The 25836-nt window shown below is 48.4% G+C and overlaps 9 protein-coding genes across 9 annotated transcripts; 5 read left to right on the top strand and 4 right to left on the bottom strand.

Moving 5' to 3' along the window:
- Positions 1-1125: 1125 nt before the first annotated feature.
- Positions 1126-3730, top strand: BDV38DRAFT_26972 (sodium:solute symporter family protein). The gene is made up of 7 exons (XM_032057020.1): positions 1126-1344; positions 1420-1592; positions 1647-2153; positions 2207-2216; positions 2271-2305; positions 2362-2980; positions 3041-3730. Exons 1-7 carry the CDS (start codon positions 1226-1228, stop codon positions 3603-3605), a joined length of 2028 nt encoding a protein of 675 aa, XP_031907351.1. The 5' UTR covers positions 1126-1225; the 3' UTR covers positions 3606-3730.
- A 57-nt stretch (positions 3731-3787) lies between these two features.
- BDV38DRAFT_264974 (rhodopsin family protein) lies at positions 3788-4972 on the bottom strand. The gene is made up of 7 exons (XM_032056323.1): positions 4844-4972; positions 4645-4698; positions 4533-4566; positions 4417-4441; positions 4306-4338; positions 4198-4238; positions 3788-4123 (listed from the first exon to the last, which is right to left on the bottom strand). Exons 1-7 carry the CDS (start codon positions 4872-4874, stop codon positions 3958-3960), a joined length of 384 nt encoding a protein of 127 aa, XP_031907350.1. The 5' UTR covers positions 4875-4972; the 3' UTR covers positions 3788-3957.
- Positions 4973-5282: 310 nt separating this feature from the next.
- Positions 5283-6274, bottom strand: BDV38DRAFT_264971 (dynein light chain DYN2). The gene is made up of 7 exons (XM_032056322.1): positions 6144-6274; positions 6071-6093; positions 5986-6019; positions 5901-5935; positions 5816-5842; positions 5697-5766; positions 5283-5648 (listed from the first exon to the last, which is right to left on the bottom strand). Exons 1-7 carry the CDS (start codon positions 6172-6174, stop codon positions 5584-5586), a joined length of 285 nt encoding a protein of 94 aa, XP_031907349.1. The 5' UTR covers positions 6175-6274; the 3' UTR covers positions 5283-5583.
- A 206-nt stretch (positions 6275-6480) lies between these two features.
- Positions 6481-9352, top strand: mrd1 (RNA-binding ribosome biosynthesis protein MRD1; the record flags this gene model as incomplete). The annotated part of the gene is made up of 4 exons (XM_032061115.1): positions 6481-6708; positions 6806-7573; positions 7809-8081; positions 8138-9352. 4 exons carry the CDS (start codon positions 6481-6483, stop codon positions 9350-9352), a joined length of 2484 nt encoding a protein of 827 aa, XP_031907348.1.
- Positions 9353-10005: 653 nt separating this feature from the next.
- Positions 10006-12999, top strand: abaA (transcription factor AbaA). Its single transcript, XM_032056875.1, has 3 exons — positions 10006-10747; positions 10797-10973; positions 11034-12999. Exons 1-3 carry the CDS (start codon positions 10306-10308, stop codon positions 12773-12775), a joined length of 2361 nt encoding a protein of 786 aa, XP_031907347.1. The 5' UTR covers positions 10006-10305; the 3' UTR covers positions 12776-12999.
- A 225-nt stretch (positions 13000-13224) lies between these two features.
- On the top strand, positions 13225-14468 carry BDV38DRAFT_290408 (aldo/keto reductase; the record flags this gene model as incomplete). Its single annotated transcript, XM_032061468.1, has 2 exons — positions 13225-13598; positions 13654-14468. The coding sequence occupies exons 1-2, from the start codon at positions 13454-13456 to the stop codon at positions 14466-14468; spliced, it is 960 nt and encodes a 319-aa protein (XP_031907346.1). The 5' UTR covers positions 13225-13453.
- Positions 14469-15043: 575 nt separating this feature from the next.
- On the top strand, positions 15044-15811 carry BDV38DRAFT_288848 (uncharacterized protein; the record flags this gene model as incomplete). The annotated part of the gene is made up of 2 exons (XM_032061114.1): positions 15044-15175; positions 15254-15811. The coding sequence occupies 2 exons, from the start codon at positions 15044-15046 to the stop codon at positions 15809-15811; spliced, it is 690 nt and encodes a 229-aa protein (XP_031907345.1).
- Positions 15708-17638, bottom strand: BDV38DRAFT_264959 (putative protein phosphatase PP1 regulatory subunit Sds22). Its single transcript, XM_032056321.1, has 7 exons — positions 17465-17638; positions 17371-17402; positions 17227-17298; positions 16852-17148; positions 16713-16787; positions 16253-16655; positions 15708-16200 (listed from the first exon to the last, which is right to left on the bottom strand). Exons 1-7 carry the CDS (start codon positions 17598-17600, stop codon positions 16181-16183), a joined length of 1035 nt encoding a protein of 344 aa, XP_031907344.1. The 5' UTR covers positions 17601-17638; the 3' UTR covers positions 15708-16180.
- Positions 17639-18921: 1283 nt separating this feature from the next.
- Positions 18922-20847, bottom strand: psrA (putative general stress response phosphoprotein phosphatase Psr1/2; the record flags this gene model as incomplete). The annotated part of the gene is made up of 4 exons (XM_032061113.1): positions 18922-19134; positions 19191-19289; positions 19344-20683; positions 20748-20847. The coding sequence occupies 4 exons, from the start codon at positions 20845-20847 to the stop codon at positions 18922-18924; spliced, it is 1752 nt and encodes a 583-aa protein (XP_031907343.1).
- Between the last annotated feature and the right edge of the window lie 4989 nt (positions 20848-25836).

Here is a 25836-nt window from a genome sequence, read left to right as displayed (position 1 = left end):
GCATAGGTTGGGAAGGTGTGCTGGTTGTTATGTTACGGTTGGGGCTACCTCCAACCCTTGTGACAGTTAATGAAGGATTTTCATGCCGAAAGTTTGGAAGGAAAGCTTTGTATAATATCAGTTGCTTTTTCAATGGGTACATGAACCTTAGAAGTTGATTGCATTGTAAGCGAATCGGGGTAGGACATCCGATATATTAGCCTAGGCGTTGATCCAGGCAAAATTCTCTGCCTGAGGAATCGGGTTAGCGCGGCGAGGACTTTCAATCTACTAGTGAGGAGTCCGCTTTTCTCTGTGTATTTTCTTGGATCAACCCGACTTCCCACTAGTACCGACCTAGGCTTGCATCGACAACGGTGGGATTCACTATTGAATGGAGAAGAGAGGTTGGCTCCACTCTGGCAAGTTGTGACTCCTTCTAGTTTCTCTCGTTCGATCATTCGGGATTAGATCCTCTAACGCTCCCCAGCTTCCGCACAATCGGGGGTCGTGGGGAATGCAGATAATTCATTACTCGAAACCTGGAGTAAGGGAAAGCGTTATCATGCCCAGGGGGCTTGTTTTCTAGCTTCTTTTTCATTGTTGGCGATTTACCTAAAAGCCGGGTCAGCATCCACTATCTTGATATCAGAAAGGCCCGTGTTCCTTATCAACCGTTTGCCAGCTCGGAACCAATCGACGATGGCGTTGATCCAACCTCCACTGATAAGGATGGGCGACGAAAACAAGACTAGCCAATGATAACGGGGGGATTGAGATCGACTCTGATAGGGATCTTGGGCCTTATGGATTGTCAATAAGCGATGGAAATAAGAAATCCCCGTGTCAGCTCGTCCATGCGCTGGTCCGCTGTGACGTTGCTAGAATACGAACATGAAGCCCTTATCAGGTTCCGGAAAGTCAGAACGACAATGACTGGGTTGAGCAGTCCAGAATCCCGATTCAATGGGACTAAGGATGTTGATCAGTCTGAGGTCTGCGAGGTCGGAGGTCTCCTATGCCCATGGTTGTACTACTTGAGATAGTATATGAATCAAGCCACCCTTCGTTTCCCTACGGATTTTCTTTCAGGAAGTATCAGACTGTTGAAGATCATTGGTTGTGGATCGCCACATAAACACTAGCCTATACTGTTATACTTGAGCTGCAATTCTATACCGAATATTAAGGTATACGTGCACGCAGGTCGACCATCTGAGGGTATCGTCCGACAAAGGCTGCAGTCATGTCGGAGACAGCCAACTTTGTTGCTCCCTTGTCCCAAGGGTTTGGCTATGGCATCATCGTCGGGTTAGGGTTTGCATTTGCTTTGGTGATGGTTTTCATTACCTGGGCCCTCAAGAGGTTAGTACGACCTCTCTACACCAATGCATGCATGCCATTCATTGGGGGACCGGGCTAACGGATCGTTCACTATAGATATCAGTACGAAGTTCAGACCTCTGAGATGTTTTCAACTGCAGGAAGATCCGTAAAGTCAGGTTTGGTTGCTGCTGCTGTCGTAAGTAGCTGGACTTGGGCTGCCACCCTTCTGCAATCCTCTGCAGTAGCTTATCAGTACGGGATTTCGGGACCATTCTTCTATGCATCAGGTTAGTGTGACTGAAGAAATAGTACGGCTTCACCATTAACGGCGTGGATCCTAGGTGCCTGCGTGCAGATTATTCTATTCGCAACGCTCGCCATTGAACTCAAAAGGCGAGCTCCGAATGCGCATACGTTTCTGGAAGTTATTCGCGCTCGATATGGCACTGCTGTCCATGTGGTCTTCATTATTTTTTGCTTGATGACCAACATTCTCGTCACTGCAATGTTGCTCACTGGTGGATCTGCTGTCTTGACATCCTTAACTGGGGTTAACACGGTTGCGGCTTGTTTCCTGCTGCCCATTGGTGTCGTGCTCTATACTCTCTTCGGTGGCATCAAGGCAACTTTTATTACAGACTATATGCACACTGTGGTTATCATCGTCGTTATATTCATCTATGCGTTCTCCGCTTACGCGACTAACGATACTCTTGGATCTCCGGGTAGAGTTTACGATGCTCTGGTTGCGGCGGCTGATCGTCATCCTGTGGAGGGTAATGCTCAGGGCAGTTATCTCACCATGCGATCAAAGGAGGGTGGTATCTTCTGGGTTATCAACCTTGTTGGTAAGTAACTACACGCATCCTTGTGCTTTGGCTTGACGCTAACTATGACCTAGGTAACTTTGGGTGTGTAGATACCCTGCGAAATCTTTGTTAATATATGCTAACTGTGTGTCTCAGGACCGTCTTCCTTGACAATGGCTACTACAACAAAGGTGTGTTAAACTCGAGATGGAATGGTGCTATGGCGCATAAGTACTGACTCCAATAGCTATTGCTGCGCACCCCGTGCATGCTTTTCCCGGATATGTTATTGGTGGCCTCTGCTGGTTCGCCATTCCTTGGCTCTGTGCCAGTACTATGGGAATATCTGCTCTTGCTCTTGAAGGGACTCAGCGCATGAGCTCGGAGGATGTAACTGCCGGCCTTGTCCTACCGTTTGCTGCTGTGAAGCTGCTGGGATACAGTGGAGCTGTCTGCACCACACTCATGATTTTCATGGCAGTCACATCAGCATTTTCGGCTCAGCTAATTGCGGTTTCTTCCATCCTGACATACGATATCTATCAAGCGTATATCAACCCCTCTGCAAAGGGCAAGAGATTAGTGTGGGTGTCTCACATGTCCTGTATTTTCTGGGCTATTGCCATGGCCAGTTTTGCAACAGGTCTCTACTACGCGGGTATCGGTATGGGCTACCTTTACTTGCTCATGGGTGTTATCATCTCCTCGGCGGTGTTCCCAGGAGCAATGACCCTCGTCTGGAAGGCACAAAACTGGGTCGCCGCAGCTGGATCACCTATTCTAGGCCTCGCCGTGTCCCTCATCGCATGGCTTGTAACCGCTAAAAAAGAATCCGGTGTATTGACCGTCGCTACCACCGGCGCAAAGTAAGCAACCTTCCCACGACCTTTACCCAATAAGATATCCCCAGCTAACAAAAAGCCCAGCTACCCCATGCTCGCTGGAAACGTCGCCGCCCTCCTCAGCCCCATCGTATTCTCCCCCGTCCTCACCTACGTCTTCGGTCCTCAAAACTACGACTACGAATCCATGCGCGCCATCCGCAAAGTTGATGATACAGACGTCACAGCAGCCGCACACGTCGACATCGAACTAATCCCCGGCGAAGCTAGTCCCGCCACCATCAACGACGCCAAAGAGCAAGAAGAGGAGCGCAAGCTCAACAGGGCCGCGCTCTACTCGCGCACCCTCACCATCGGCATGGTCCTGTGCTTCCTCCTCCTATGGCCGATCCCCATGTACGGCAGTTCATACGTGTTCAGCAAGAAGTTCTTTACCGGCTGGGTTGTCGTGGGCATCATCTGGCTTTTCTGCACGACTGTTGGGGTAGTCATTTTCCCACTGTATGAGGGAAGGGAGAGCATTATTCGGACGGCCAGGCTTATGGCTCTTGACGCCGTTGGTAGAAAGCCGAGGTTTGAGGGACAGGAACAGACTTCGTCTGGTGTTGCGACGCCGACGGAGAAAGTGGGTGCTAAATCGGATGTATAGTTTGCTTATTTGGTACGCAAGCTTCTGTTCGGGTTAGGATCGGGTAATCCCCAGGTGTAGGTTCATCCATACCTACTGATGTGATCGGGATTTTGTGTTTTGTGTTGATTATATACCCCATTTGTTCTACGCCAGTTATGCTATTAATGTTGTTAATAATTCTTACCGAATGAATGCACATATCACAAGAGCAACAACACCCATATATTAAAATAAAAGAAGCAAAAGGTATCGTACATACAACAGAATATACAAATCATTAACATCGCTTCTCAACCAGACCAAAGTCGGCATTCCCCTAAACCCTCAACAAAATAGAATAAGGAAAAAATAAGGCCACACCCACCCAGAATCACTTATACTGATAATTCTGCGGTGGTGCCCCGGCCTGAGGCTGGGGATATCCGCCTCCCCCTGACGCCTGGGGAGGTGGTCCCCAGTAGGCTTGTGGAGGTGGTGCTATGCCAGCCGGTGCACCTGCCGGAGGCCGGGTCTCTGGAGTGATATCGGGGCGATCACTTATCTGTTGTTAGTATAATTGATCGGACAGGGCCGTTTTTTTTTGGGACTCTGATTAAGGGATCCAGCTTACCGTAGGTCTTGGGTGAATCGGCATGTGTAGCATGTGACTTCCTGGAGGCTTGTTAATAACCATTACTCATTTGGTGTGAGCCGGAAATTGGTTCGATGAGATATTTACCTTATACTTATGTATTGCGAGTGGAATCATGGGCTAGTGGTTTACGGTTCATGTTAGTTGGATGTTCGAGCTGATAAAAAGAGAGCCATTGCGACCAGATCGGGAACATACAATGAAGCAGACGGTAAACCAGGGCCTAAGATAATTAGCATCCATCATCACTTTTTTTCTTTTTTCTTTTGTCTTTTTCAATGCGCCGAGTAAGTTAATAGGGAAAAGTAACATACCATCGCGTAATACAATGTCCATTGTAGTGTTGGCCTAATCCAACATCATGATTAGTCGGGTCAGGTACAAGCTAAACCAAGCACCGAGTAAACAACACTGGAGTAAACATACAGTTATGGCAGTAAGCCCTGACATTCTCGTAGCCTTCCAGCATGGACGTAAACTCTATTTAACCTGTTAGCCTAGTGCTTATGAGGATGAGAAGACTTCGTATTTAGAAATCGGCACATGGGAGTTTATTTCCGGTCGGTTGCGGAGGAATTAATATACACGGGGGAAATAGTATGCAGGCAAAGTGCGCTGTACGTACCATGCGTTCCGAACGTGATGCAGATTGCCATGGTAAATGGGGTTTTCGTGGATCCTGATATATAATACTAAGTGAATATATGACTTCCGGGTCTTGAGGATTTATGATCGCGGTGAGTTGGGTCGAGTTGGTGAGGGTTGAATCCAGGGCGAAAGGCAGCGTTATTATAAGGTCCCTTATTGGGGGTGACGTGTGGCGCTGTGGCTTGGCACTTGGCGCTTGGATGATACTCTTTTTTCTGGAATGCGTGGCACGTGTTTGGTGGTTTTGGTGGGTTTTGTTTTTGGTTAATGAATTGCTTGAGGTAATGAGGTGAGTGCTTTGTGTGTATTCAGTACTACCGTGGTGGCTGATTGGGACGCTCTACAGTTACTACTAAGGACTAGCTGCTACGGGCCTACTACTTACTACATTGTCCAGTACATTACAAGGCACTCCGGCAAACAGCACACAATCTGCTTGGCACGACCAATCTAACTCACATCAAGATACAATGGCAACTAAATTGAATCATGTAGGAGTCAAAAATTTAAATAAATACCGCTGAAGGGAAGGTAAGATTATGAAGCACCAATTGCCATGACGCCTGATCTCAGGGGCCAGTCCATCGTGTCGCGAGTCAAGTCCGATACGTCGCCGGCTTCTATTTTATCGCAGTATGCCCCAAGTGACAGCCAAAGCCCCAATCGCCCAAGGACTCGGTCCTCTTTTTATTTCCAACCATGTATGTCAAGGCGTGTTTATTGGGTCTTGAAGAGGAGAATGGCGCAGTGTCCGAGGTAGAAGTAAATGAAGTGTTTCGTCTCTGAACTGAATTAGTGATATTTTGGGAGGTTAGTGCAGAAGTTGGTACCGTGTGTAACAAAGCTTCCGAAATTCCTCCCTACGACACAATGCCATGTAGCTCCTTTGCGCGAGTCAAACTGTAGACCGTGAGTGAGGGATGGTGGTGTTATCGAAGGAAACGCTAACCTCTCGCTTGATATACTGAGCAATGTCCTGATAATAATTAGCATCCTGCCAAGTTGGGGAGAAATCAGCAATCATTATGACCAACCTTCTCAATGTGGTACTTCTCCATTGCCTCGATCGCTAAACAATTAGTCGCAATCACCTCCGTCGGGATACCCGATGAATCATACCGACTTCGACAGCTTCCTGCTGCATATCCTCCGTCTTTCAAACCATAAGCAATTATCCCTTCAATTATGGTGGCGACACTCTTACCATATCAACGGACTTGATTTGCGCTGCCCAATAATGTTAGTCAGTGTGATGATGCCGCTGAACTTGCACTCACGCTCCAGCTTATCCTTCTTTTCGGAAGACATCTTGTAGGTTGAGTGTGCACGAAAAGTTCAAAAATGAACAATGGAGTAAACCGGAGATGTGCGTCTTTGAAGTAGTCCAACAGTACACAGCGTTCCGCCGAATTGTCTCTGGGAGTAGACGTTGGGCTATCGTACTTGCTGAGGAGCAACCGTGTGGATACGCACGGGCCATGCCCACCTTCCTCACCGCCTTCGTCGGCACTATAAGGAAGCGGCATAAACTAAAAAAATTTTGGAGCTTTTTTTTTCCCTTCTATACATTCCATTCCCTGCTGGCTTTGGGAAAGGCAGCCACAGGACACAATCATGGAAAGCACAAGAGTATTTGTCTCTGGCCTTCCGCCAACATTCTCCAATGATCAACTTAGGAAACATTTTGCTACTCGCTTCCAAGTTACCGATGCTCATGTATTACCCAAACGCAGGATTGGCTTTGTGGGCTTAAAGACCCCCGAGGCGGCCAAGGAAGCTGCTAAATACTTCAACAAGACTTATGTCAAGATGTCAAAGATCTCAGTAGATATTGCTAAACCGGTATGTGGCTTCCTGGTGATCTGGCTTTCTGTTTCCTTGTCCCATTGCGCACGCTGACCGATAAAGGTGGTCTTGAGACTGACCAGAATTGCTTTAGATCGACTCCGAACCTACCAGTGCTGCTCATAGGTTTAAGAATGGTGATAAGCCTGATTACACGGCAGAGAATGCACTCAAACGTAAACGCGATGGGGAGCCCGCCCAGCAGGACCCTAAGCTGCAAGAGTATCTTTCCCTCATGCAACACTCATCACACACAAAGACATGGGCCAATGATGATGCCGTGATAAATCCTGTTGCAAATGACTCACCTGCCAAGGACCAGCCCGTTGAAGCAGATGAGGTTCCCCAGGAACTTACCTATGCTCAAAGGAAGAAGGCAAAGCTCGGGGAGACATCCGGGGAAGATGTCAATGTGTCACGGCATGATGAGCCTGAACCTATGGTTGTTGATGCGAGTGGGGAAGATAATACTACCGAGCAAGCAATGAACCAAGAACAGCCCGCTGTTCAGGAAGAAGAAGAAGAAGAACAACCGGTATCTGACACTGACTGGCTTCGGTCGAAGACAAGCCGCCTTCTCGGTCTACTAGACGAAGAGGAACAAGCAGAGTTTAACTCTGCAGCGCAAAGGCCTACCGATTCAACGGAGCCAGCAGCTGATGCTGAAGTTGACACTGAAAACGCAGCGGCTGATCTTTCCCCAGCCGCAGCTGATGCTGCAGAGCCGACAAAGGCCCCGGAAGTTGACACCAATATTGAGAACATTCGCATTTCAGCCCGCTTATTTGTGAGGAACTTGTCTTACGATACAAAGGAGTCCGATCTCGAACCAGTATTCGCTCCCTTTGGCAGGATTGAAGAGGTTAGTCCTTCCATTATCATTCTGCGTGCCCCTGCCTTTCCTTTTCCCCATTCCATGCAAAGTTGCTCGCATGATGATCATCCTGATAGGGACATCAGATGCAAAAGCACATGATGTGACCAGGACAAGAGAATTTTAGTAGATGCCTCTTAGTATCTGAAGAGCAACATATCCTGAACTTAACATTGGATTCACTGTGGTTTTAAATTCGTGAGACAATTGCTGATTTGCTTAGATTCATGTTGCCTTTGATACTCGGTTCAGCTCCAGCAAAGGATTTGCGTACGTTCAGTATGTTGAATCCGACGCGGCCGTAGAGGCTTACAAAGCCCTTGACGGAAAACACTTCCAAGGTCGTTTATTGCACATCCTGCCAGCTGCTGCAAAGAAGACGTACAAGATCGACGATTATGAGTTGTCCAAGTTACCTTTGAAGAAACAAAAACAGATAAAGCGAAAGCTAGAGTCTACTTCTTCAACCTTCAGCTGGAACTCACTTTATATGAACGTAAGTCAGTTTGGGATGTAGTCCAACAATATGATATACTAACGAGTCACTTCTAGGCCGATGCAGTTATGTCGTCAATGGCTGAGAGACTCGGTATATCAAAAGCAGATCTCTTGGATCCTACTTCGTCCGATGCCGCAGTAAAACAAGCTCATGCTGAAACGCATGTTATTCAAGAAACGAAGGCTTACTTTACTGCAAATGGTGTCAACATCGATGCCTTTAAAGAACGAGAGCGTGGAAACACTGCTATCTTAGTAAAGAACTTTTCTTATGGCGTCAAGACTGACGAGCTTAGGAAATTGTTCGAGCCGTATGGCCAACTCACAAGACTACTCATGCCTCCTAGTGGCACAATAGCTATTGTTGAGTTTGCAAGGCCGGATGAGGCTCAAAAGGCATTCAAGGGTCTGGCGTATCGAAAACTCGGAGATTCCATCCTGTTCCTAGAAAAAGCCCCCAAGAACCTTTTCGACGCATCTGTTGTCCCGCAGAAGCCAGTCGTGGAGACTAAAGCCATCTCTCAAGGATTCTCAACTGCTGACACGTTCGCAGCAGAAGAGCCTGAGGAGGCCATTGCTACCGCAACTCTTTTCGTAAAGAATCTCAACTTCGATACAACGAATGCACGTTTCGTTGAAGTCTTCCAGCCATTGGATGGGTTTGTTTCGGCGAGGATCAAGACCAAGCCCGACCCCAAGCGCCCTGGTCAGACGCTCAGCATGGGCTTTGGCTTTGTTGACTTTAGGACCAAGGATCAAGCCCAAGCCGCTCTTGCTGCAATGAACGGATACAAGCTTGATCAGCATGCACTGGTAGTTAGGTCATCGCATAAAGGTATGGACGCTGCTGAAGAAAGACGACGTGAAGATACTGCGAAGAAGATCGCAGCCAGGCGGACGAAGATCATCATTAAGAACTTGCCGTTCCAAGCGACCAAGAAGGATGTCAGATCACTCTTTGGAGCCTACGGCCAGCTTCGCTCTGTGCGTGTTCCTAAGAAATTTGACCGGTCGGCTCGTGGTTTCGGTTTTGCAGACTTCGTAAGCGCTCGCGAAGCGGAAAATGCCATGGACGCGCTGAAGAACACCCATTTGTTGGGCAGGAAATTGGTATTGGAATTTGCAAACGAGGAGGCCATCGATGCGGAACAAGAGATCCAACAGATCGAAAAGAAAGTAGGGGAGCAGATGGACCGCATCAAACTACAGAAGCTCACGGGAGCCGGACGGAAAAAATTTACTGTAGGGGCCCAGGACGAGGAAGACTAAAGTCTCCTCTCCTTCTGCCCTTCTCCCTGTTGATAGGGTTAATGAATAGTAATGGTGCTGCTATCTTTGTGTTTTGTGAGATATACCCCTTGCTTGGCGGCACACCTTGGGCCTTCCACACGTTCCTGCTGTCAGGACTGTGCCTGCAGACGCGTCCTGCAAAGATCCGTCGCCTCGTGCATCTTAATGAAGCTTTATCTTTTTTTTATCCCCATGTATCCTTGTTCAATCCTCGCATCTCGTCTACCCCTCGACCTCTACTGTTTCCTTTCGTATATTTGAACCCTGGATATCAAGTTGAGAGCAGGGTGAGATGGCTGTTTCCACCTACATTCCGGTCGCTCTGTCTGTAACCCACCAAGCATTCTTGGATGATCGCCTCAGGAGATGTTGTTGGATGCTGGGCATTCCAAAGAGAGGTCTTTGCCACAATTTCGCCCATCATTGCTCATCTGTACCTGATTTACATGCGACAGTCAGTGGTCATGTCGTGCAGACCAAAAATCCCCGGGCAGCGGCTCGCTGAATCGTGCACCCTGGATGTCCCCTTGCATGGATAGCCGGCGTCCACAGTGCATCACCCTTCCTCCTGATTTGCTGCAACAAGGCGGCACCTGCTCGTCCCTCTCTCATCGCCCTGATCGACGCGTGAAGCTCAGGTCAAGGGTTCCCCGCGCCTAGGGCTACGGATGCTACCCTCGAGGGGGTTTTCCCAAACAAGCAGCGTGGTCCAGCAATGTAGCTGCTGGGGCTACCTTCGCGCTCCTTCAGCAGGGGAGGGAATGGGTTCCCTATAAACATCATGCTCTTCGCCCGAACATTCTCTTTTCCAGGTTCTTACATTTTTTCCAATAACTCCGTTCTTTGCCGGACAAGAAGTATTTGTGACCCTCATCTTCCTCCTCTGTGGAATCTGTCATTCTTCCGAGAGCCTATTCGAGGTGGTCCGCTCCATGGCTGAGTGGCAGACCGAATGTATGTTGCCTCCAACCCATCCAGGTCTTGAAGGTGTAGGACCCCATCCAGGTCGAGTGCTTCAGAACACCTCGGGGAACATACAGTCCTACTCAGACACCCTGGCGCACACCGATCCCACCGGGCGTGACGACCATTTTTCACATTATGGTTTCAAGTATCCTCATCAACCCCCGGTCCCAACTCACCCAATGCCTACCACTACCGGTCTCCATCCCCAACAAGTTATAAACAACCGTTTCCATACAAAGAAACTGCGGCGTCTCCAATCACTTGGTCCTAACCTGGTTGGACCCCGCAGGACAAGAAGTTATCTCAAGTCCCAAAAGTACATAGAGTACAGGGCACGGCCTCGCCGAGATACTGGAAAGGATGGAGAACCCGTTTGGTCAGATGAGCTTGAGGATGCTTTCCAGCAAGGTGAGACGATGTCAGCTGCCACATAAGGAGAATGTTCTAACAATATCAGCCCTTGAGGCGAACCCCCCAATGGGGAGAAGGAAATGGTCTGAACGCGGGAAATCCTATGGTCGAAATGAACTGATAGCCGAGTACATCTACAAAACTACTGGGAAAAGGAGGTCGAGGAAGCAGGTGTCTAGCCACCTGCAAGTCCTTGATTCTTTTCTCAAGGGTGATCCTGATTGTATGTCCTGCCTAGACCGCCTTCGATAAGACAGACTCAGATCTAACTAGGCATTTGCAGGGGAGAGGCTTGTACGGGAGCAACCGGCAGACCGTTCGAATGGCCAGCCACCATCAGCCGGTCCTCGCTGGAGAAATTCGATGGAACTCCCATTCTCCAGCCATTACAATAGTCACAGTTATCCCTCCTATCATGACTCGTTGAGGCCGGTGCAATCTTACTCCGGGGAGCTGCCCCCTCCACACGTTGTTTTCAATCCAAATTTGCACTCCGAGGCAACGAACGTTAATATGATCTATGGCCTCAGCTTTGACATGTGGGTGAGCGCGCCGAGTCAGCCAGAGCGGATCGAGAGTGCATTCCATACCTACACCCGCCTCCAAGGGGACCAACGTCACCCTGGTGCACCTCCAAAACGCTTGGAGAATATCTCCAATTGGCGGACATTGTTTCCCCATCTTAACTCCGTCATGGCAGATGTTAACAACCCACTGAACTGTGAGATCATCTTACTGGAGGCCAATCTTCGATTGATGGATGATTTCCCTCCGTCCGGCTCGAAACTTGGGATCCAGCTGGAGCTGGACTTCGCCCAGCCTTCCAACGGCGATTCACTGACGAACCAGATGGAGAATTGGTCGTGCAGCACCTATATCTACGAGGAAGGTCAAAACGTATTCAAAGCACATCACAACCTCCCTAGACAGCAGTCGAACAAAGTGAAACCTCCATTTGAATCTTCGTGGTGGGCAAAGCGTTTCACGGAACTCACGGAACTCGCCCAAGACAGACAAGTAAACGAGGTTGCTGATAGGCAAACGAGAGACTACTTCCGCACATTAACGGTAGTTCAAGAAATACGGGCTACTCCTAGTTCTCGTCGGCTATCGAACCAGTACCCTGACAACTCCCAGGATGACAGCAAAAGAATGGCCATCTTGCTTTGGCAATTCCGGCAAACGCGACCGAACGAAGTTGGCACTACCACATGGCGCCGGGTGACTTCGCCAACTTCCGACCGTAATACTATCCCTAGCCCGAAGCCCGTAACGGGGATCGACCTCCCTCCCTTGTCCTTTGATACAAACTCTCTAGCTAGGCCCGCCCCAAGCATTTACCAAGCCCCTCAGTCACACGACTTGGTGCATCACGGTGGTGCTTCGCAACCTCAATGGTCGATGTACCAACCGTCGCAGGACAGCATATTCAATGCACCCGGAGGCTTTGACCTTCTCAACTCTATCACCAAGCCAGAGGGTGGCCTTCATGACAAGACTGCCGTCACCTCGGTGCTAGACACCTACCCTAATCTGCAACCTGAAGTCAGCCAGCCAGCGAGCCTCAATGGTTCTACTGGAGGACCAGGAATGCTTAGCATACCCGATATGTCACTTTCACACACTAATCTCAATGCGTACAACCTTAGTGGGCATGATAACCACTACGGAACGTCCCAGCATCCTGGGGTGAGCGTGCCTGATAACAGCCATGTCTTAAACAATGGCATATTTGGGTCCAGCACTCAATCCATCGATGAGATGAGTCAGACCCACGCACCTTGGCCGACTCCAACCTCGAGTATCACTGATGTTGGCTCGAGCAACTATAGCCACCTGCAATTTTCTGATCACCATGTGCCGTCTGTCTCTCGAGAGTCCCACCAGCCCAACCACTTTGAGGTCTTACTGGGCCCAGACGATCTCATCGTGGGGAGTATGTCCGGTGATCCTGGGATGCATGGGGCGGGTCATGGCCACATGAACCATGCCTATACTGAGAACAATGCGGTCGAGGCCGCATAACGAAGAACTACTTTATAATTTGGACGAAGGATGTCCCTTAATGATAATAATGGCAAACAAAAGTGTGGCTGGGTTTCGGGATTTTCTGTTTTAATTTCTGGCACCGGAGTTTTGTGGGGGATACTGGAGCATGCTCTGCCAGGGGTCTTATTGGTTTTTTTCTCAACTTTGTGATGTAGTTTTAGTCTGATACCAATTCTGTAGTTATACACAATATTTAATGCCAAAGGCGTCCATTGTACCGAGTAGGTTGTTGTTTCATACTTTATCCTTGAGCAATTGGTGGGATTTGTGGTCCCGTGATGGATCCAACACAGACAGTGACCAATTGGGTTTGGCGCTGGTCTGTATTTACCCGGAGACCTTCATTTAGCCGGAATAGTATCTCGTTGAGCGCTACTTTAGCCTCAAGACAGTTCCATTCATCCTCGCGTGAGTGGTCTTGTCGGCCCGGCTGGCCTGGACCGTGTCGCATTTACCCCGAGTTGGTATGGCTGTGCCCCAAATGAGGGCTTTCTGGAAGAATATGTGCGGGACAATCTCCAAAAGCTGATTTATGCCCCTCCTTTTCTCTGCGGATACATCCCTCCTTTCTTTTAAAACTCTGTACTCTCCTCTCAATTGCAGTCACGCTGTCGTTCTTCTGGTTAAGCGCAATCCCTACACACAATCATCACCATGGCTTCTCCCACTGTCAAGCTGAACAGCGGATTTGACATGCCCCTCGTGGGCTTTGGCCTCTGGAAGGTAAACAACGAGACATGCGCGGACCAGGTTTATGAGGCCATCAAGGCGGGATATCGTCTTTTTGACGGCGCATGCGGTATGTGACCACCTCCTGCTGCAAATTCTTTAAATGATCTAATACGGTTATGCAGACTACGGCAACGAAGTCGAATGCGGTCAGGGTGTCGCCCGCGCCATCAAGGAGGGCATTGTCAAGCGCGAGGAACTCTTCATTGTTTCCAAGCTGTGGAACAGTTTCCACGAGGGCGACCGCGTTGAGCCCGTCTGCCGCAAGCAGCTGGCTGACTGGGGCGTCGACTACTTCGACCTGTACATCGTGCACTTTCCCGTTGCCCTGAAGTACGTTGACCCGGCTGTGCGCTACCCACCTGGATGGAACTCGGAGAGCGGCAAGATCGAATTCAGCAACGCTACCATCCAGGAGACCTGGACGGCGATGGAGTCGCTGGTCGACAAGAAGCTCGCTCGCAGCATCGGCGTTAGCAACTTCAGCGCCCAGCTGCTCATGGACCTCCTCCGGTATGCGCGCGTCCGTCCCGCTACCCTCCAGATTGAACACCACCCCTACCTTACCCAGCCGCGTCTGGTCGAGTATGCCCAGAAAGAGGGCATCGCTGTCACTGCGTACTCGTCTTTCGGACCTCTGAGCTTCCTCGAGTTGGAGGTGAGGAATGCCGTCGATACCCCTCCTTTGTTCGAGCACAACACCATTAAGAGCCTCGCCGAGAAGTATGGCAAGACCCCGGCTCAGGTGCTACTGCGCTGGGCCACCCAGCGCGGCATTGCTGTCATCCCGAAGAGCAACAACCCCACCCGTCTGTCACAGAACCTGGAGGTCACTGGTTTCGATCTGGAGAAGAGTGAGTTAGAGTCCATCAGCTCGTTGGACAAGGGCTTGCGATTCAATGACCCTATTGGATACGGAATGTACGTTCCTATCTTCTAAGTTGGACGTTGCACCTGAGAGATGCGTGATGATTTGCGATGTAAAAATGTACATGATGATTTGAGTAAATAGCCATGATAAACCCATTGACAAAGACCCATAAATGATATCTACCTATGCCTAGTAATGGTAACGGAGTAATCTCTTTCGGACGTTACCGCCCACTGGGGCCGATATGCTTTCTTGGCCCCGAAAGATTTAGTCTGAATGGCTGACTCGCCCTGTTCATCATTCCTCTGTACAATTATTATGCTTAAGATCAAACATTCCAGGTTTGGCTTGATCCATGTTCCACCAGAAGATAACTAACTCATTCAAACCGGTACATTCTTGAAATCTCCATAAAAGAAGACTCTTCACCTAGTATACCATACCTGAGTTAGTAGTACCTAATAGAGTTTCCCAACTACAAATCCCACGCCAAGACCAAGCTCCCTTATCAACACTATCAATCAATCAATCAATTATTTTCTCCAACTCCACTCCCTCAATCCCCAATTCAACCACAACTACAACGCCCCAAACCACCAAAACCAAAAAGAAAAAAAGAAAAAGAAAGCAATAGAAAGAACAAAATGGCCGCTCGCCTCGCAAGCCAGTCAATCCACATAACAACAACCCCAATGCCACGTTCCTTAACAGAAAGCAAACAAATCCTGTCCGCGCTCCAGAAATTCGGCGAAGTAGTGACCTTCCGCAACCTCAAGGTAAAACCATCCCAAAATACCATACGACCTTCATCCAAAATCAATAACTAACAAGAGGAATGAAATTAAAATGAAAAGTACGACACAACAAACACATCCCCAAACCCTGCCTCCCGATCTATAATTGCGATTTTCGAATCGCCCTCCTCCGCATCGCAAGCCATCGCCGCCTCCCCACTCACAATCCCTCTTGTTCAACCGCCACCACAACCCCAGTCGCAATCGTATCTACCGCCTAGAGAACCAGGAACGCCGTCCCCGGATCCCTGGGCCTCGAGTGAAAATGCCGCCGTCCAGTCTCATATCACCTGTACTATCCAGCCGTCGCGACATAACCATGAGTCTGCGCTGCGGCGGAACCCGTTCCATACGTTGTTCCATGTTAATGGGAAGAGTTGGCAGGCGAGGGATTTGGTGAAAACTGGGATTCCGCTGAGGGAGTTGGCGGATGTGCCCCTGGCGAGGAAGAGTCATGAGCCGTTTAGGGTGAAGAGGAAGGTGCAGGCGGAGAATGAGCGGTTGGGGGCTACGAGTTTGATGGCGCTTTATGAGGGAGGGCTTAGGGGGGAAGAGGGTGGGGATGGGTCGAATTCTGGGGAGAGGACGGTTGAGGGTAAGGACATGGAGGTGGATTGAGGATGGGTTGGCTTGGGCAATGCGACGTGCGTGTGAGTGTGCATGCACGCATTAGGATGCTCTGTTGGTCTTGTTGGGCGTGATGCTGCATCGCTGTCTTCCAGGGCGGATAGAGAGACTTTTCCCGGCACGACTGTTGAGCGATGCTCAGCTAGTGCCCGTCAGGCTATGGACGATCTGTAGATCGTTCCAGAGGTCGAGCAGGCTCGAAGTATACCTCCTCAAAGCGAGGTATCACATCGTAAACACAGAGAATATGAAGTTTCTCTTAATCTACATGTAACATAGGAGATGTATAGGAATGAAATCCGCTTTCCATTAACCATGATTTCCATTGTATCATCAGCCATGCCAGTCCTAGTACGGTAATTAAGCTATTCTCACAAACGCTACGACTGTCAGTATACACATACACTCTGAGGCCTGGAAGACTGCACTTACTAGCGTCAATCTGCATAATGTGCGGTATCGCTAAGCGCACCTTATTCCGGTACACTGCAGGCCCCTTCGTCTGCAACGGGTTGCCCTCAAAGTAGACCGTCTGTAGCTTCTCCTTATCCTTCAGCTCCTTCTCCACCTCATCGAAGCTAGACAACTGGTTGTTCGACCCCCAGAGCTCCTCTAGGTTCGTCAAATGCGATAGATGCTCGAGCTTAGAGACCTGATTGTTCGAAAAGTCAAGAACGCGTAGATTGGTGTTCGATTCGAGACCGCTGAGCTCGGTAATAGCGTTATGAGAGACGTAAAGCTCTTCGAGGTTCTTGAGGGAGGAGAGTCCGTTCAAACTAGTGAGTCTGTTTGACTGAATAGAGAGGATTTTGAGGTTCTGCAAAGCATCTAGATTCTGTAGAACGTCAACACATCAACACCCCAAGGTCCAACACGCGGGAACACGACATACCTTGAACTCAGTGATCTTATTCTTCCCGAGCCACAGTTCCTCCAGAGACGTCAACGACTCAAGGTTCTCGATTTCCTACCACCCATCCGGTCAGCATAAAACCCTCCCATGCACCCACTCTCGCAATTGAAGCACCCACCCTGATCCGGTTAGCACCCAGCTCTAAATTCCTCAACAGCTTCAGCTCCTCTAGCCCTTCAATCTTCGAAATCTTGTTCTGCACAAAGTACAGGTCCGTCAACTTGACCAGATGCGAGATGTTCTTGATATGCTTAATCTTATTGAAGCTCAGGTCCAGACTAGTCAGATCCTTGAACTCATCTAGGCCCTTCACATGCGAAATAAGGTTATCGTAGAGATCGAGCTCGACCAGCGACCCGGCGATTTCAGAAGGAAACGCGATCCGCGTTATTTGGTTCTGCCGCAGACATATTCTCTAGAAACCCCGCCGTTAATTCCGGATCCTGATCGCCAACCTTCCCCTTTCATTTCACGGCGCACACCGATATCGTACCTGTACTTTAGGAAATCGCTCTAGATGTAAAGCCGGGACGGACGCAATACGACAATGGACGAGATCGATCTCCTAGATAAACACTCACTCGGTCAGTTTCGGTTCTCACACCGCATGAACCAGCAGACAAAATGATTCACGCACCTCAGTATCCTTGTCCTCATCCTCTAGCAAGTCTACCACAAAGGATCCAAATGAGCACCCACTTCCAAACCCCTCATCGGGTCAAAAACATTACCTTCGTCGGCCTCGATCTCCTCTACCGGCGGCGCATCCTCATCCGAGTAATCCGGGTCTTCTATGGCCTCTGGATTCGTAATGGTTGCCTGGGGACCGACTCTCAGTTTTCCGTCCCACCCTTTGCTGTCCTTCATCGTGGCGGGGAGGTATGTAGATTATTTTTCCCTTTTTATTTTAATTTTTTTTTTCTGCGCGTGGTTGGAGGTGGTTTGATGCGGGGAGCTTTTTTGGCCGGTGGGTCGAATGACGGTATGTATGTAATTTTAGTACGTATCTTGTAATTTGTAGATCGGTATTGATGTACCTAATTTAGGAAGGATGTTAGTAGATTAAGGGGTCCCATCAGAACGACAACGACTTGGTCAGTGAGTGGGGAGGGATTAAATTGACGCTCGGAATTAACGGTTTCCTCTTCTCCTCAGAGGATTGCCTTCTGAGGATTGTGGTTCATAATGCGGCATTTATTGTGTTCCATACGGCATTCATTCAAATGAATTAAATTTGCTGACCTATCTCCCACTGGTGGAGTTTCATAGATCAATGTCATTCACTTTCTTCTACTCCGTATACTCTCACTTCGAACAGTAGTGTGCTTGATTAAAATCCATTCGGGCTACTAAAACAGGGGGTGTTGTGTTGAAGGACGACGCTTTTATGTACATATAGCACGTACGCCAATGATACATATACATTGGTGGCAATCGATAGTCCAGATCCTGTATCGATAGGAAACTATGAGGTAGTACCGGAAACAGTGACGCGCACACATAGATGGCGATGCCACTCGCTAGTGAGGTCTCCAAAACAAATCATGGCTGACAAGTTGACAAAACACGCTGGGGTTTTGGTGGTGATCACAGATACGAAACAAAACAGCTAGGAAATCGAGCGATGGCAGTGTCAGGCCCCTTAGGGGCGATGGGAGGTTTAGACAAAAATTGAGAAAAAGAAAGAATTCAGATGAAAAGGGAATGTAAATTTGCGTATACATGAGATCAGCGAAAAAGGTTTTTAGGCTGATGGCCAAGACAGACGCCTACAGAATGCAAAAAAACGGGGGGGATCACAGGGGAGTTTCGAGGAAATGAATCAAAATCACAGGGGGTCAGAAAGGTATTCACTCGCTTGGAGCGTAGACAAAAGGACATGGCTAGAAGTCCAGCAGATGCGAACAGGAGAAAGGTTTAAGAAAGAAACACAACGCAAATAAAAAGCACACATGCACTATTGAACTGTCGGGTCTCATGAGCGCCTTCAGATGCGCGGTTCGCTCACGAAGCACTCTAACTCTCATCTGGCATCTCAAAGGCGAGAGAGGGCTCGACGTATCGGCGGGTATTGAACAAAGGAAATCGACCGAAATTTATCTTTTCTATGATCTGATGGTGCCCGCAAGGCGAAAAATAACCAAACCAAGCACGCTGAAATGAAATGCCGGGCTAGTGTGTACAGACATTACAATGCAATGTCAAGAACCAGACTCACGTCTTGCACTTGTGTACCAGCGAGATCTTCCAGAACGGGGATCAGATCAAGAAGCTCATTATCATGGGCGTCAGAGAACCAGCTGCTGATGGGTATCGCGTGTTGAGGGTGGAATATATAGGACGTGGGAGAATTATCGATAATTATCGTGTCTCGAAGGTCACGACCAACTTGAGAAAGATCCTATATAAGAATTAGAGGAGTTGAACGGGTAATGTGGAGATCACAAGAACACCGACCTTCACATAGTTGCCTTGGTGGTTGTAGCAACTGTCCCTGAAAAGCCGGTGGTGGACAACATTGTGGATGTCCAGTTGATCCAACAATGGATCGCCGTACTGAGAACAGGTTAGCGTGAGGCGGTTTCAAAGATATATGTTAACAATACTCACCTTCGAGACAGATGCCGTAAACACAACAACTTCGTACAGCTCCCCGACCCGTTTCATGAACTGGTCGACCCCGGGCCGCTTGATCACATAGATATTATGGTATTGACCCTCGATCTCCACGGGAATGGTGAAATCAGCTCGCTCAAGAACCTTAAAACTACTATGGACCAAGGTTTCATCCAAGTCGAGGACCAGGCATTTCCGGTCGCGTAAGTGAGGCTGAGGTGGGGGGAGAAGCCATTGTTGCTCCCTGTCGTGACTATCGTTTTCTGGCTGTTGCTCTGAAGGAAAGAGTGGCGGGGGCGGCGGCGGTAGCTCGGCTGGTAGATCAGTTGCCTCTTCTTCGTGCGTGGAGTACTTCTCGTCCTTCGGGCCAACGCTATCAGGTACAGCTGGTTTTACGGGGGACTCGTCCGTTTGGGCAGAAGAATCGTCGACTCTCTGTGGTGGCACTGAGAACGTTACACGTTCCTCAGGCTTCTGGGCGGGCTCCTCGACTTTCTCCGTTACAGTACGCGGCGGAACAGCACTGGGTTCGTGCTGTGCTGCCACTGTGTCCCGTGCTTCAGACTTCTCCTTCTGCGAGGGAGGCTCGTGAGCCGGTTCAGGTTGGGCCGGAGACGACGCCGTGCCATCGAGCTGCGAGCTTTGATCGGGGCCACTGACGGTCTGCTCTTCGTCCACCTGCGACGGCGGCTGGTCGGATGTCACAGTTGTATTTGCTTTCTCATCTCGATAGTAGCTCGGCTCCTTGGACTCCGCAGTGCTTGAATCGCCCTGATGGGTTTCAGCCTTTTCTGGAGTAGGCTGAGTGCTTGGGACTGATGGTCGCCGAGTTGTCCTCTTCGCGGGGATGGCCGTATCGTCAGGGTCAATATTGGAAGATGAGCAACAGCTCAGGAATGCAAACAGCCGGGATGAAACCCTGCTCTTCTTCTCCACCTTGGCAGGCTCTCGCAAGTCAGGATCCGTTTTATTCTCTTCCATGACCGTGCTCTCCTCATTCCTCCGTCGTGACCTCATGCTGCTCCCTTTGCTCCTGTCCCTTCGCCCCTTTAGAATACTTCTCCTCGAGCCTCGAAGTGTGTTTTCGGAGTCATCATTGGCAGTATCCTGGGAGTTGTCTAATGTGGATTCTCTTTCCGCTTTCAAGGATGTCCGGGATGGCACGGGAAGCAGGTGCTGTTTCTTGGATACATCTGCAGAACTGGCGGCAGAGGCACCTTCGGGAATCGGAGTCGATTCCACGGGCGCTGGAGCTGTCTCGGGGGACTCTAACGAATTGGACGTAGGCGACGCATCGGTACCGGTGACATGACCCTGAGGCGACGATTCAGGAACTGAGAGCTTCTGTTAGCGATGACATGCGCAAGGCGACCAGGATGCGAAAGAAGCAAGGCTTACTAGAGCCGGGTTGACTCGTTGCGACAGACATGGACGCTTCTCCCGTGCGGGTGTCAGAATTCGATGGCAGAGAATCCCGCTCCGAGCTCCCTCCGAGCATTGAGGGTAGCAGAGCGAGGTTCACTCGAACGACAAGAAACTAGGATCGAAAAGTCTGAAATTAACAAGAGGCGGATGATACCAGAACACACGCCTAGGGACCACCAGGATGCCGCCGAGATGGGGAGGGGGGATGGGCGGAGACAGAAGGGAGGTGCGGAAATCAGCCTCCTGGAGCAGGACTGAAAGCGGTGGTAAGGCGTGGAGGCAGGTCGTAGTAGCAAAGTAGTAGCGCTTTTTAGCTCTGTGTCTGACTGTCTCTCGGGGACCCGTATCACCGCCTTAATTGAGGCTAGTGCACAGCACTAAGGCCCGTCGCAATAGAATCCACCCTCCAGGAACCTCAAGAGTCGATCAACTTTGCGAATAAACAAATCACATGCGACCGTGTTGCTGGACTAGAAATGATCGTAGGAACGGGGGGGAAAATCGACTGTGAAAGGGAGAGGAGTTTGGGGACGTCACGTGGCGGGTCAAGGTGCAGTTCCTCGAAATTAGTCGGTAATTATTTATACCTTCTTGATTCGGAGGGGGGAGAGGGGGTGCTGTTTGGTTACTGGCCGATGAGGGAGCTGAGGCCAACTTGTAAGGTAGAACAAGTTAGTAAAAGGGTAGGGACACTAAAGGGAAATGCCAAAAAATAAAATAAAATAAATAAAATTGAAAAAAAAAAAAAGGAAACCGAACTCTAAAGGATTCCCTAGGAATAACCCGATCGGCGATAGTAGATAATTCTCACGGGTTTGTTCGCTTAATAATTGAGGGACAGAAAAGATAACTGGTTAGTTTCTTTTCTTATTTGTTTGTTGAACTTGATTGTTTCTTTTCGCCTAATAGTGTTGGAAGGTAGTCCAGGGTGGATATGAGTCTCAGAGGGTTACAAGAGACCCAAGGTACTTGACTTGATTACTGGGAGTTCAACACAGAACGAGGAGGATATTGGAGGGTGGCTTGTCCCTAGTGCCTTGACAGTAACAGGCTAAACCGGGTTAAGAGGGGGGGCCAGAAAGGGGAGAAAGAAGGACCGATGGGGGGAAAGAATGAGAACGAGATGGGGGTTGGTGGAAAGCAAAGCGCTAAACAATCCCAGAGTACTAACTACTATTCGTAGTAGTAGTAATAGTAATCATATTACAATTTCGCTTCTCCAGATGGGTTTTAGTACTCCGTAGTGGTGGTGTTAAAATAATATTTTTCATTATTATTGTTGTTATTATTATTCTTATTATTATAATAATACTAATAATTTATTATTGCTCCTTGGAGGGAAAAAAGGGAAAAAAAGTCAGGTTAGTCTATCGGTCTGGACCAAGGATGCAGGGCTGCAGAATTGGGGCCGTCGAACCAGCAGCACCGGCACTAACAAGCACTGCGCCCGCTTTGACTGGTGGCTCCCAAAGCAAGTTTTCGAAGCTCCTAAGTACTGAACCTCCGCGAACTTGATATTAAATGCAACCTGACGGAGAGACACATCAGGTACTTTCGTAAGTCTAGTATAATTACATAACTTCTCCGGTAATTGTTAATACATAAATGATCGTCACGATTCAAGGAGAAAATTCCAATGCTGGACGAGATGAATGAATGCATGGGTGTATGTATGTACTCCGTATGTATATGTAATATGTATGCATGCCCTAATATTATTACACTAGCCAGTGCTGCATATTAGCTGGTCTGATAAAAGATAAGTGAGCTACTACCACCTTAGGCCCAGGGAGCTTGCATCAGCTTGCATCCACTCCTATTATTGCTCACCAAATCCTGTCTTTTCTCCCGTTATTCACCAATAAGAGAATCCTGACCCTGTCGTTCATCAGGGAAATGAGCTGTCGAGGTCTCCCAATCTGCCAGATTGTTATTTCTTTACATCTGCCCTGCTGGATACTCCACAATCCATGAACATGCGGACAGACAAGATAGACAGCCCTCCATCAGACGTGGACATTTTATTCGCATTGTACTCCGTACCTGAGTGGGTATTGGTATGGGCGGGCGGGGGCAACAACCAGGGGGTGACAATTCAACTTTGGCTTCAGATTGGCTCGTTTTTACTGTGATGGCTCCATTTGAGCGCTTAAGAAGGGTTAATCTGGGAAATTGTTATTCGTTCGTAGAAATAAAGATCTTAATAATACATGTATTCTTTAAAATTTATTATTTCTTTTTTTTTTTTTACACTTCGCTTTTTCTTTCTTTCTTTTTGGCTATGCTATGGCGTGCTAAACTCGACTAAATTTCAGCAGAGGTACGTATGTACAGTACTCCGTACAAGTACTACAATGTTAAGGTCAAAGACATGGTTTGTTTAAGTAATACCACTGCCACCCTCCTTCCTTACACCCTCACACCCTCCAACTGCGCCCTGTACCATTCCTCATGATCAGATCAACCGCAAAGATCTTCAACTATTACCCTGATTCAACCCTCCATCTCAGTTATTTGAATATCACTTCCCGACCAGGTGACAACTCTCATTCCAAACCCCGTGGGTCACATCTGGTACGAAAAGCCAAATAGTTTACAGTTATCATGGAGATCGTTACCCATTCGGTGATACGGGATCTTAAATTAACTTCCCCCTTCTAAGATCCCAAGCCCAGCACCTCCACTCTTGAGTTGTGCAGGTCCTAGGATAACCCGGCATTCATCCTATTTGCCTTCGTCTTACCTGAAGGACTATGTGTTCCGCAAATTTGCGCCTTGAGCTAATAGTGTTATATGCAGTCTGCTCCTCGTGCGATTTCTCATTGGATCAAACGTACATCTGTCCCATTAAGGTACCCAACCTAAGGATTGCGAAGTGACTTCAGGGACTAACGCTGTCAAAGTACCCTACTGTACGGAGTACGAAGCTCGGAACCCTGAACTCCACTTAGCTTTCCTGGTTGATAGCCTTGTATTTCCCAGAGCTCCAGTATCAGTGCTGCATCTTTCACCTGAGCTCGCACCACTAGCCTAATCACCTAACTGTAGGTGCGAGCCTGACAGAGTAACTGTTGGGTCAAGGTCTCCGTAGCTAATTAGAGATACCCATCTCAGTCTCGGCGTTACCTCGTATCTTCCCTCTAGACATAGTCAATTCGCTAAACTTGGCGTGGCTGTTTCCTTTTCACTTTAAGGGGTTTAAAATCTATAGAACGCCTTAAATAACACAACTGCCCAATGAAGATCGTCTCAGATATTCTTGAACCAAGGAAGCTACCTGTAATGATTATTGAGCATAGCAGGAATGGGTAGCAGGGTCTAGTTCAGCAGACCAAACGATAGCGACCATCGTAAGTGGTATACATTCTGTCGGTTCGTAGATATTCGTATAGATACTTTTCACGGCTCTTGATACATAACATAGTACGTTCCACCATCCCATTACCCGTCGCCGAAAGTAGTGCCAGCATTCATAATCAATCCATTCAGACGTTTTTCCCGTACATTCCATAGGGTGGAAGGCATGCGGGAAGATGTGGGATGATCCGTTGACAGGGAACGTCACAACCTGAGGCATTCGATATACCCTACATGCGTTAAGCGCTTACTTCGGAAAAATGTTAAGATCTTAGCGATAATAGATATCTCTTCAGTCTCGATTTCTGATATCTAGTGTTGTTTCCACTTCATAATCTCTGTCTTATAGACCGACCGTGTATAGTACCTTCAATTTTGGATAGTGGTGCGTAAGTACCCCTTGATGTGTTCATTGACTGCGCCTTGAAAAAGTACTCCCTGTTAAGTCAAAAAGAGCTGGACAGCTCATCTAAACTATAGACGCTGCCGCTATTGCTAGGTATCTGGTGTCTGTATCAACTACTCTTTCAGCCATTAGGTATGTTATCACGAAGGGAAATTAAAGCACGAAATTTGCAGATATCGTGATAGGGCCCGTCTATGATTTGAGCCTTATTCGCCTATTGTACCGTCTTGCCAAGTAGATACACTGAGGGGTAACCGTTACTATTTTTACACGACAGGGGTTGCCATTCGGTACTTGAATAGCACCAAGCATCTCGTACTGCGCGAATAATGAACCCCGGCGCTTACGCGGACGTAAGGCTACATAGACAGCGATCAAACCTATAAATCCTAGATTGGATATCGGTCGAGTACCGGTAAATTACCTCGTCTGCTTTCTACAGGCTGTTCTCCGATGCATAAATTCTTAAGTCAGGTTCCCAGATAAAATAAATATTATCTTCTAGGATCTTGAGATAGCTCTCTCTAAAGTAGCTATGTTGTTGGAACTGAAGACCACGCATTACTATATTAATATCAGAGCAAGAACTACTTCAAAACACTACGCCACCCAAATCATAATAGATAAGCCTTTGAACTTGCTGTTTAGAATAGTATACTTCTTCCGCACCCCAACTTCTCGTCCAGTTGATTCAGCCTACAGCACTATCTCTGACACTTTCCATTTCTTAATTTAACCGACTATTTGTCTGACTAGATGATCTTATGTCACTGCTCAACACTTTAGTTCCAGTTATTTCGGGGCATTTTCTGTTCGGCTGTATGCTACCTAAACGGTTGACATAGAAATTGAAGGTATTTCCCCAATTTTGGCTATAGAGGCCCCTGGATAGTATAGACCACATATAGAATCCCTAAGATAGGAACTTAAATAGGATTTCTTTATTGGGTTTACCACCGCTAGAGGCGTTCTAGGAGCTATTTGACAAAGAAATAAAAGTAGATAGGGGAAAAGAATAAAACGCATGGTCGCGGGTGACGCGTTTTATATGGAGACTTTTGGTGGGGTCTAGATTTGCTCGCCTTGACTGCTGCGTGGTATAGAAGACATTCGGAACCACTTAGGAGTTCAACATTTCATATATCAATCAAATCGCCATTAGAATTGCTTTATCTCTTCATGGATCTTTCCTATACCCCCAATCGGCAATGACGCTGTTGTGTGGTGGCGCTTGGAATCTCCGCTGCAGGAAACGGCGGGAATTAGGGGCCCACTAGAGCTTGACTGCTGAAGCCTGTC

Source organism: Aspergillus pseudotamarii (genome assembly GCF_009193445.1).
Source record: "Aspergillus pseudotamarii strain CBS 117625 unplaced genomic scaffold BDV38scaffold_117, whole genome shotgun sequence".
Classification (NCBI taxonomy): Eukaryota; Fungi; Ascomycota; class Eurotiomycetes; order Eurotiales; family Aspergillaceae; genus Aspergillus; species Aspergillus pseudotamarii.
This window is presented reverse-complemented; position numbering and strand designations above follow the sequence as displayed.

Excerpts from the sequence above, each read along its gene's own strand:
- BDV38DRAFT_26972 (XM_032057020.1), top strand. The coding sequence starts at position 1,226 with ATGTCGGAGACAGCCAACTTTGTTGCTCCCTTGTCCCAAGGGTTTGGC. Across the intron at positions 1,345-1,419 it reads ATTACCTGGGCCCTCAAGAG|ATATCAGTACGAAGTTCAGA; the intron begins GTTAGTACGACC and ends CGTTCACTATAG. Across the intron at positions 1,593-1,646 it reads ACCATTCTTCTATGCATCAG|GTGCCTGCGTGCAGATTATT; the intron begins GTTAGTGTGACT and ends CGTGGATCCTAG.
- BDV38DRAFT_264974 (XM_032056323.1), bottom strand. The coding sequence starts at position 4,874 with ATGGCAATCTGCATCACGTTCGGAACGCATG. Across the intron at positions 4,567-4,644 it reads CAGGGCTTACTGCCATAACT|GCCAACACTACAATGGACAT; the intron begins GTATGTTTACTC and ends ATGTTGGATTAG. Across the intron at positions 4,239-4,305 it reads TCGCAATACATAAGTATAAG|GAAGTCACATGCTACACATG; the intron begins GTAAATATCTCA and ends ACAAGCCTCCAG.
- BDV38DRAFT_264971 (XM_032056322.1), bottom strand. The coding sequence starts at position 6,174 with ATGTCTTCCGAAAAGAAGGATAAGCTGGAGC. Across the intron at positions 6,094-6,143 it reads AAAGAAGGATAAGCTGGAGC|CGCAAATCAAGTCCGTTGAT; the intron begins GTGAGTGCAAGT and ends ATTATTGGGCAG. Across the intron at positions 5,843-5,900 it reads AGAAGTACCACATTGAGAAG|GACATTGCTCAGTATATCAA; the intron begins GTTGGTCATAAT and ends AATTATTATCAG.
- abaA (XM_032056875.1), top strand. The coding sequence starts at position 10,306 with ATGGCTGAGTGGCAGACCGAATGTATGTTGCCTCCAACCCATCCAGGT. Across the intron at positions 10,748-10,796 it reads TGAGGATGCTTTCCAGCAAG|CCCTTGAGGCGAACCCCCCA; the intron begins GTGAGACGATGT and ends TAACAATATCAG. Across the intron at positions 10,974-11,033 it reads TCTCAAGGGTGATCCTGATT|GGGAGAGGCTTGTACGGGAG; the intron begins GTATGTCCTGCC and ends AGGCATTTGCAG.
- BDV38DRAFT_264959 (XM_032056321.1), bottom strand. The coding sequence starts at position 17,600 with ATGAAGGACAGCAAAGGGTGGGACGGAAAACTGAGAGTCGGTCCCCAG. Across the intron at positions 17,299-17,370 it reads ATGAGGACAAGGATACTGAG|GAGATCGATCTCGTCCATTG; the intron begins GTGCGTGAATCA and ends GTGTTTATCTAG. Across the intron at positions 16,656-16,712 it reads ATAAGATCACTGAGTTCAAG|AATCTAGATGCTTTGCAGAA; the intron begins GTATGTCGTGTT and ends GACGTTCTACAG.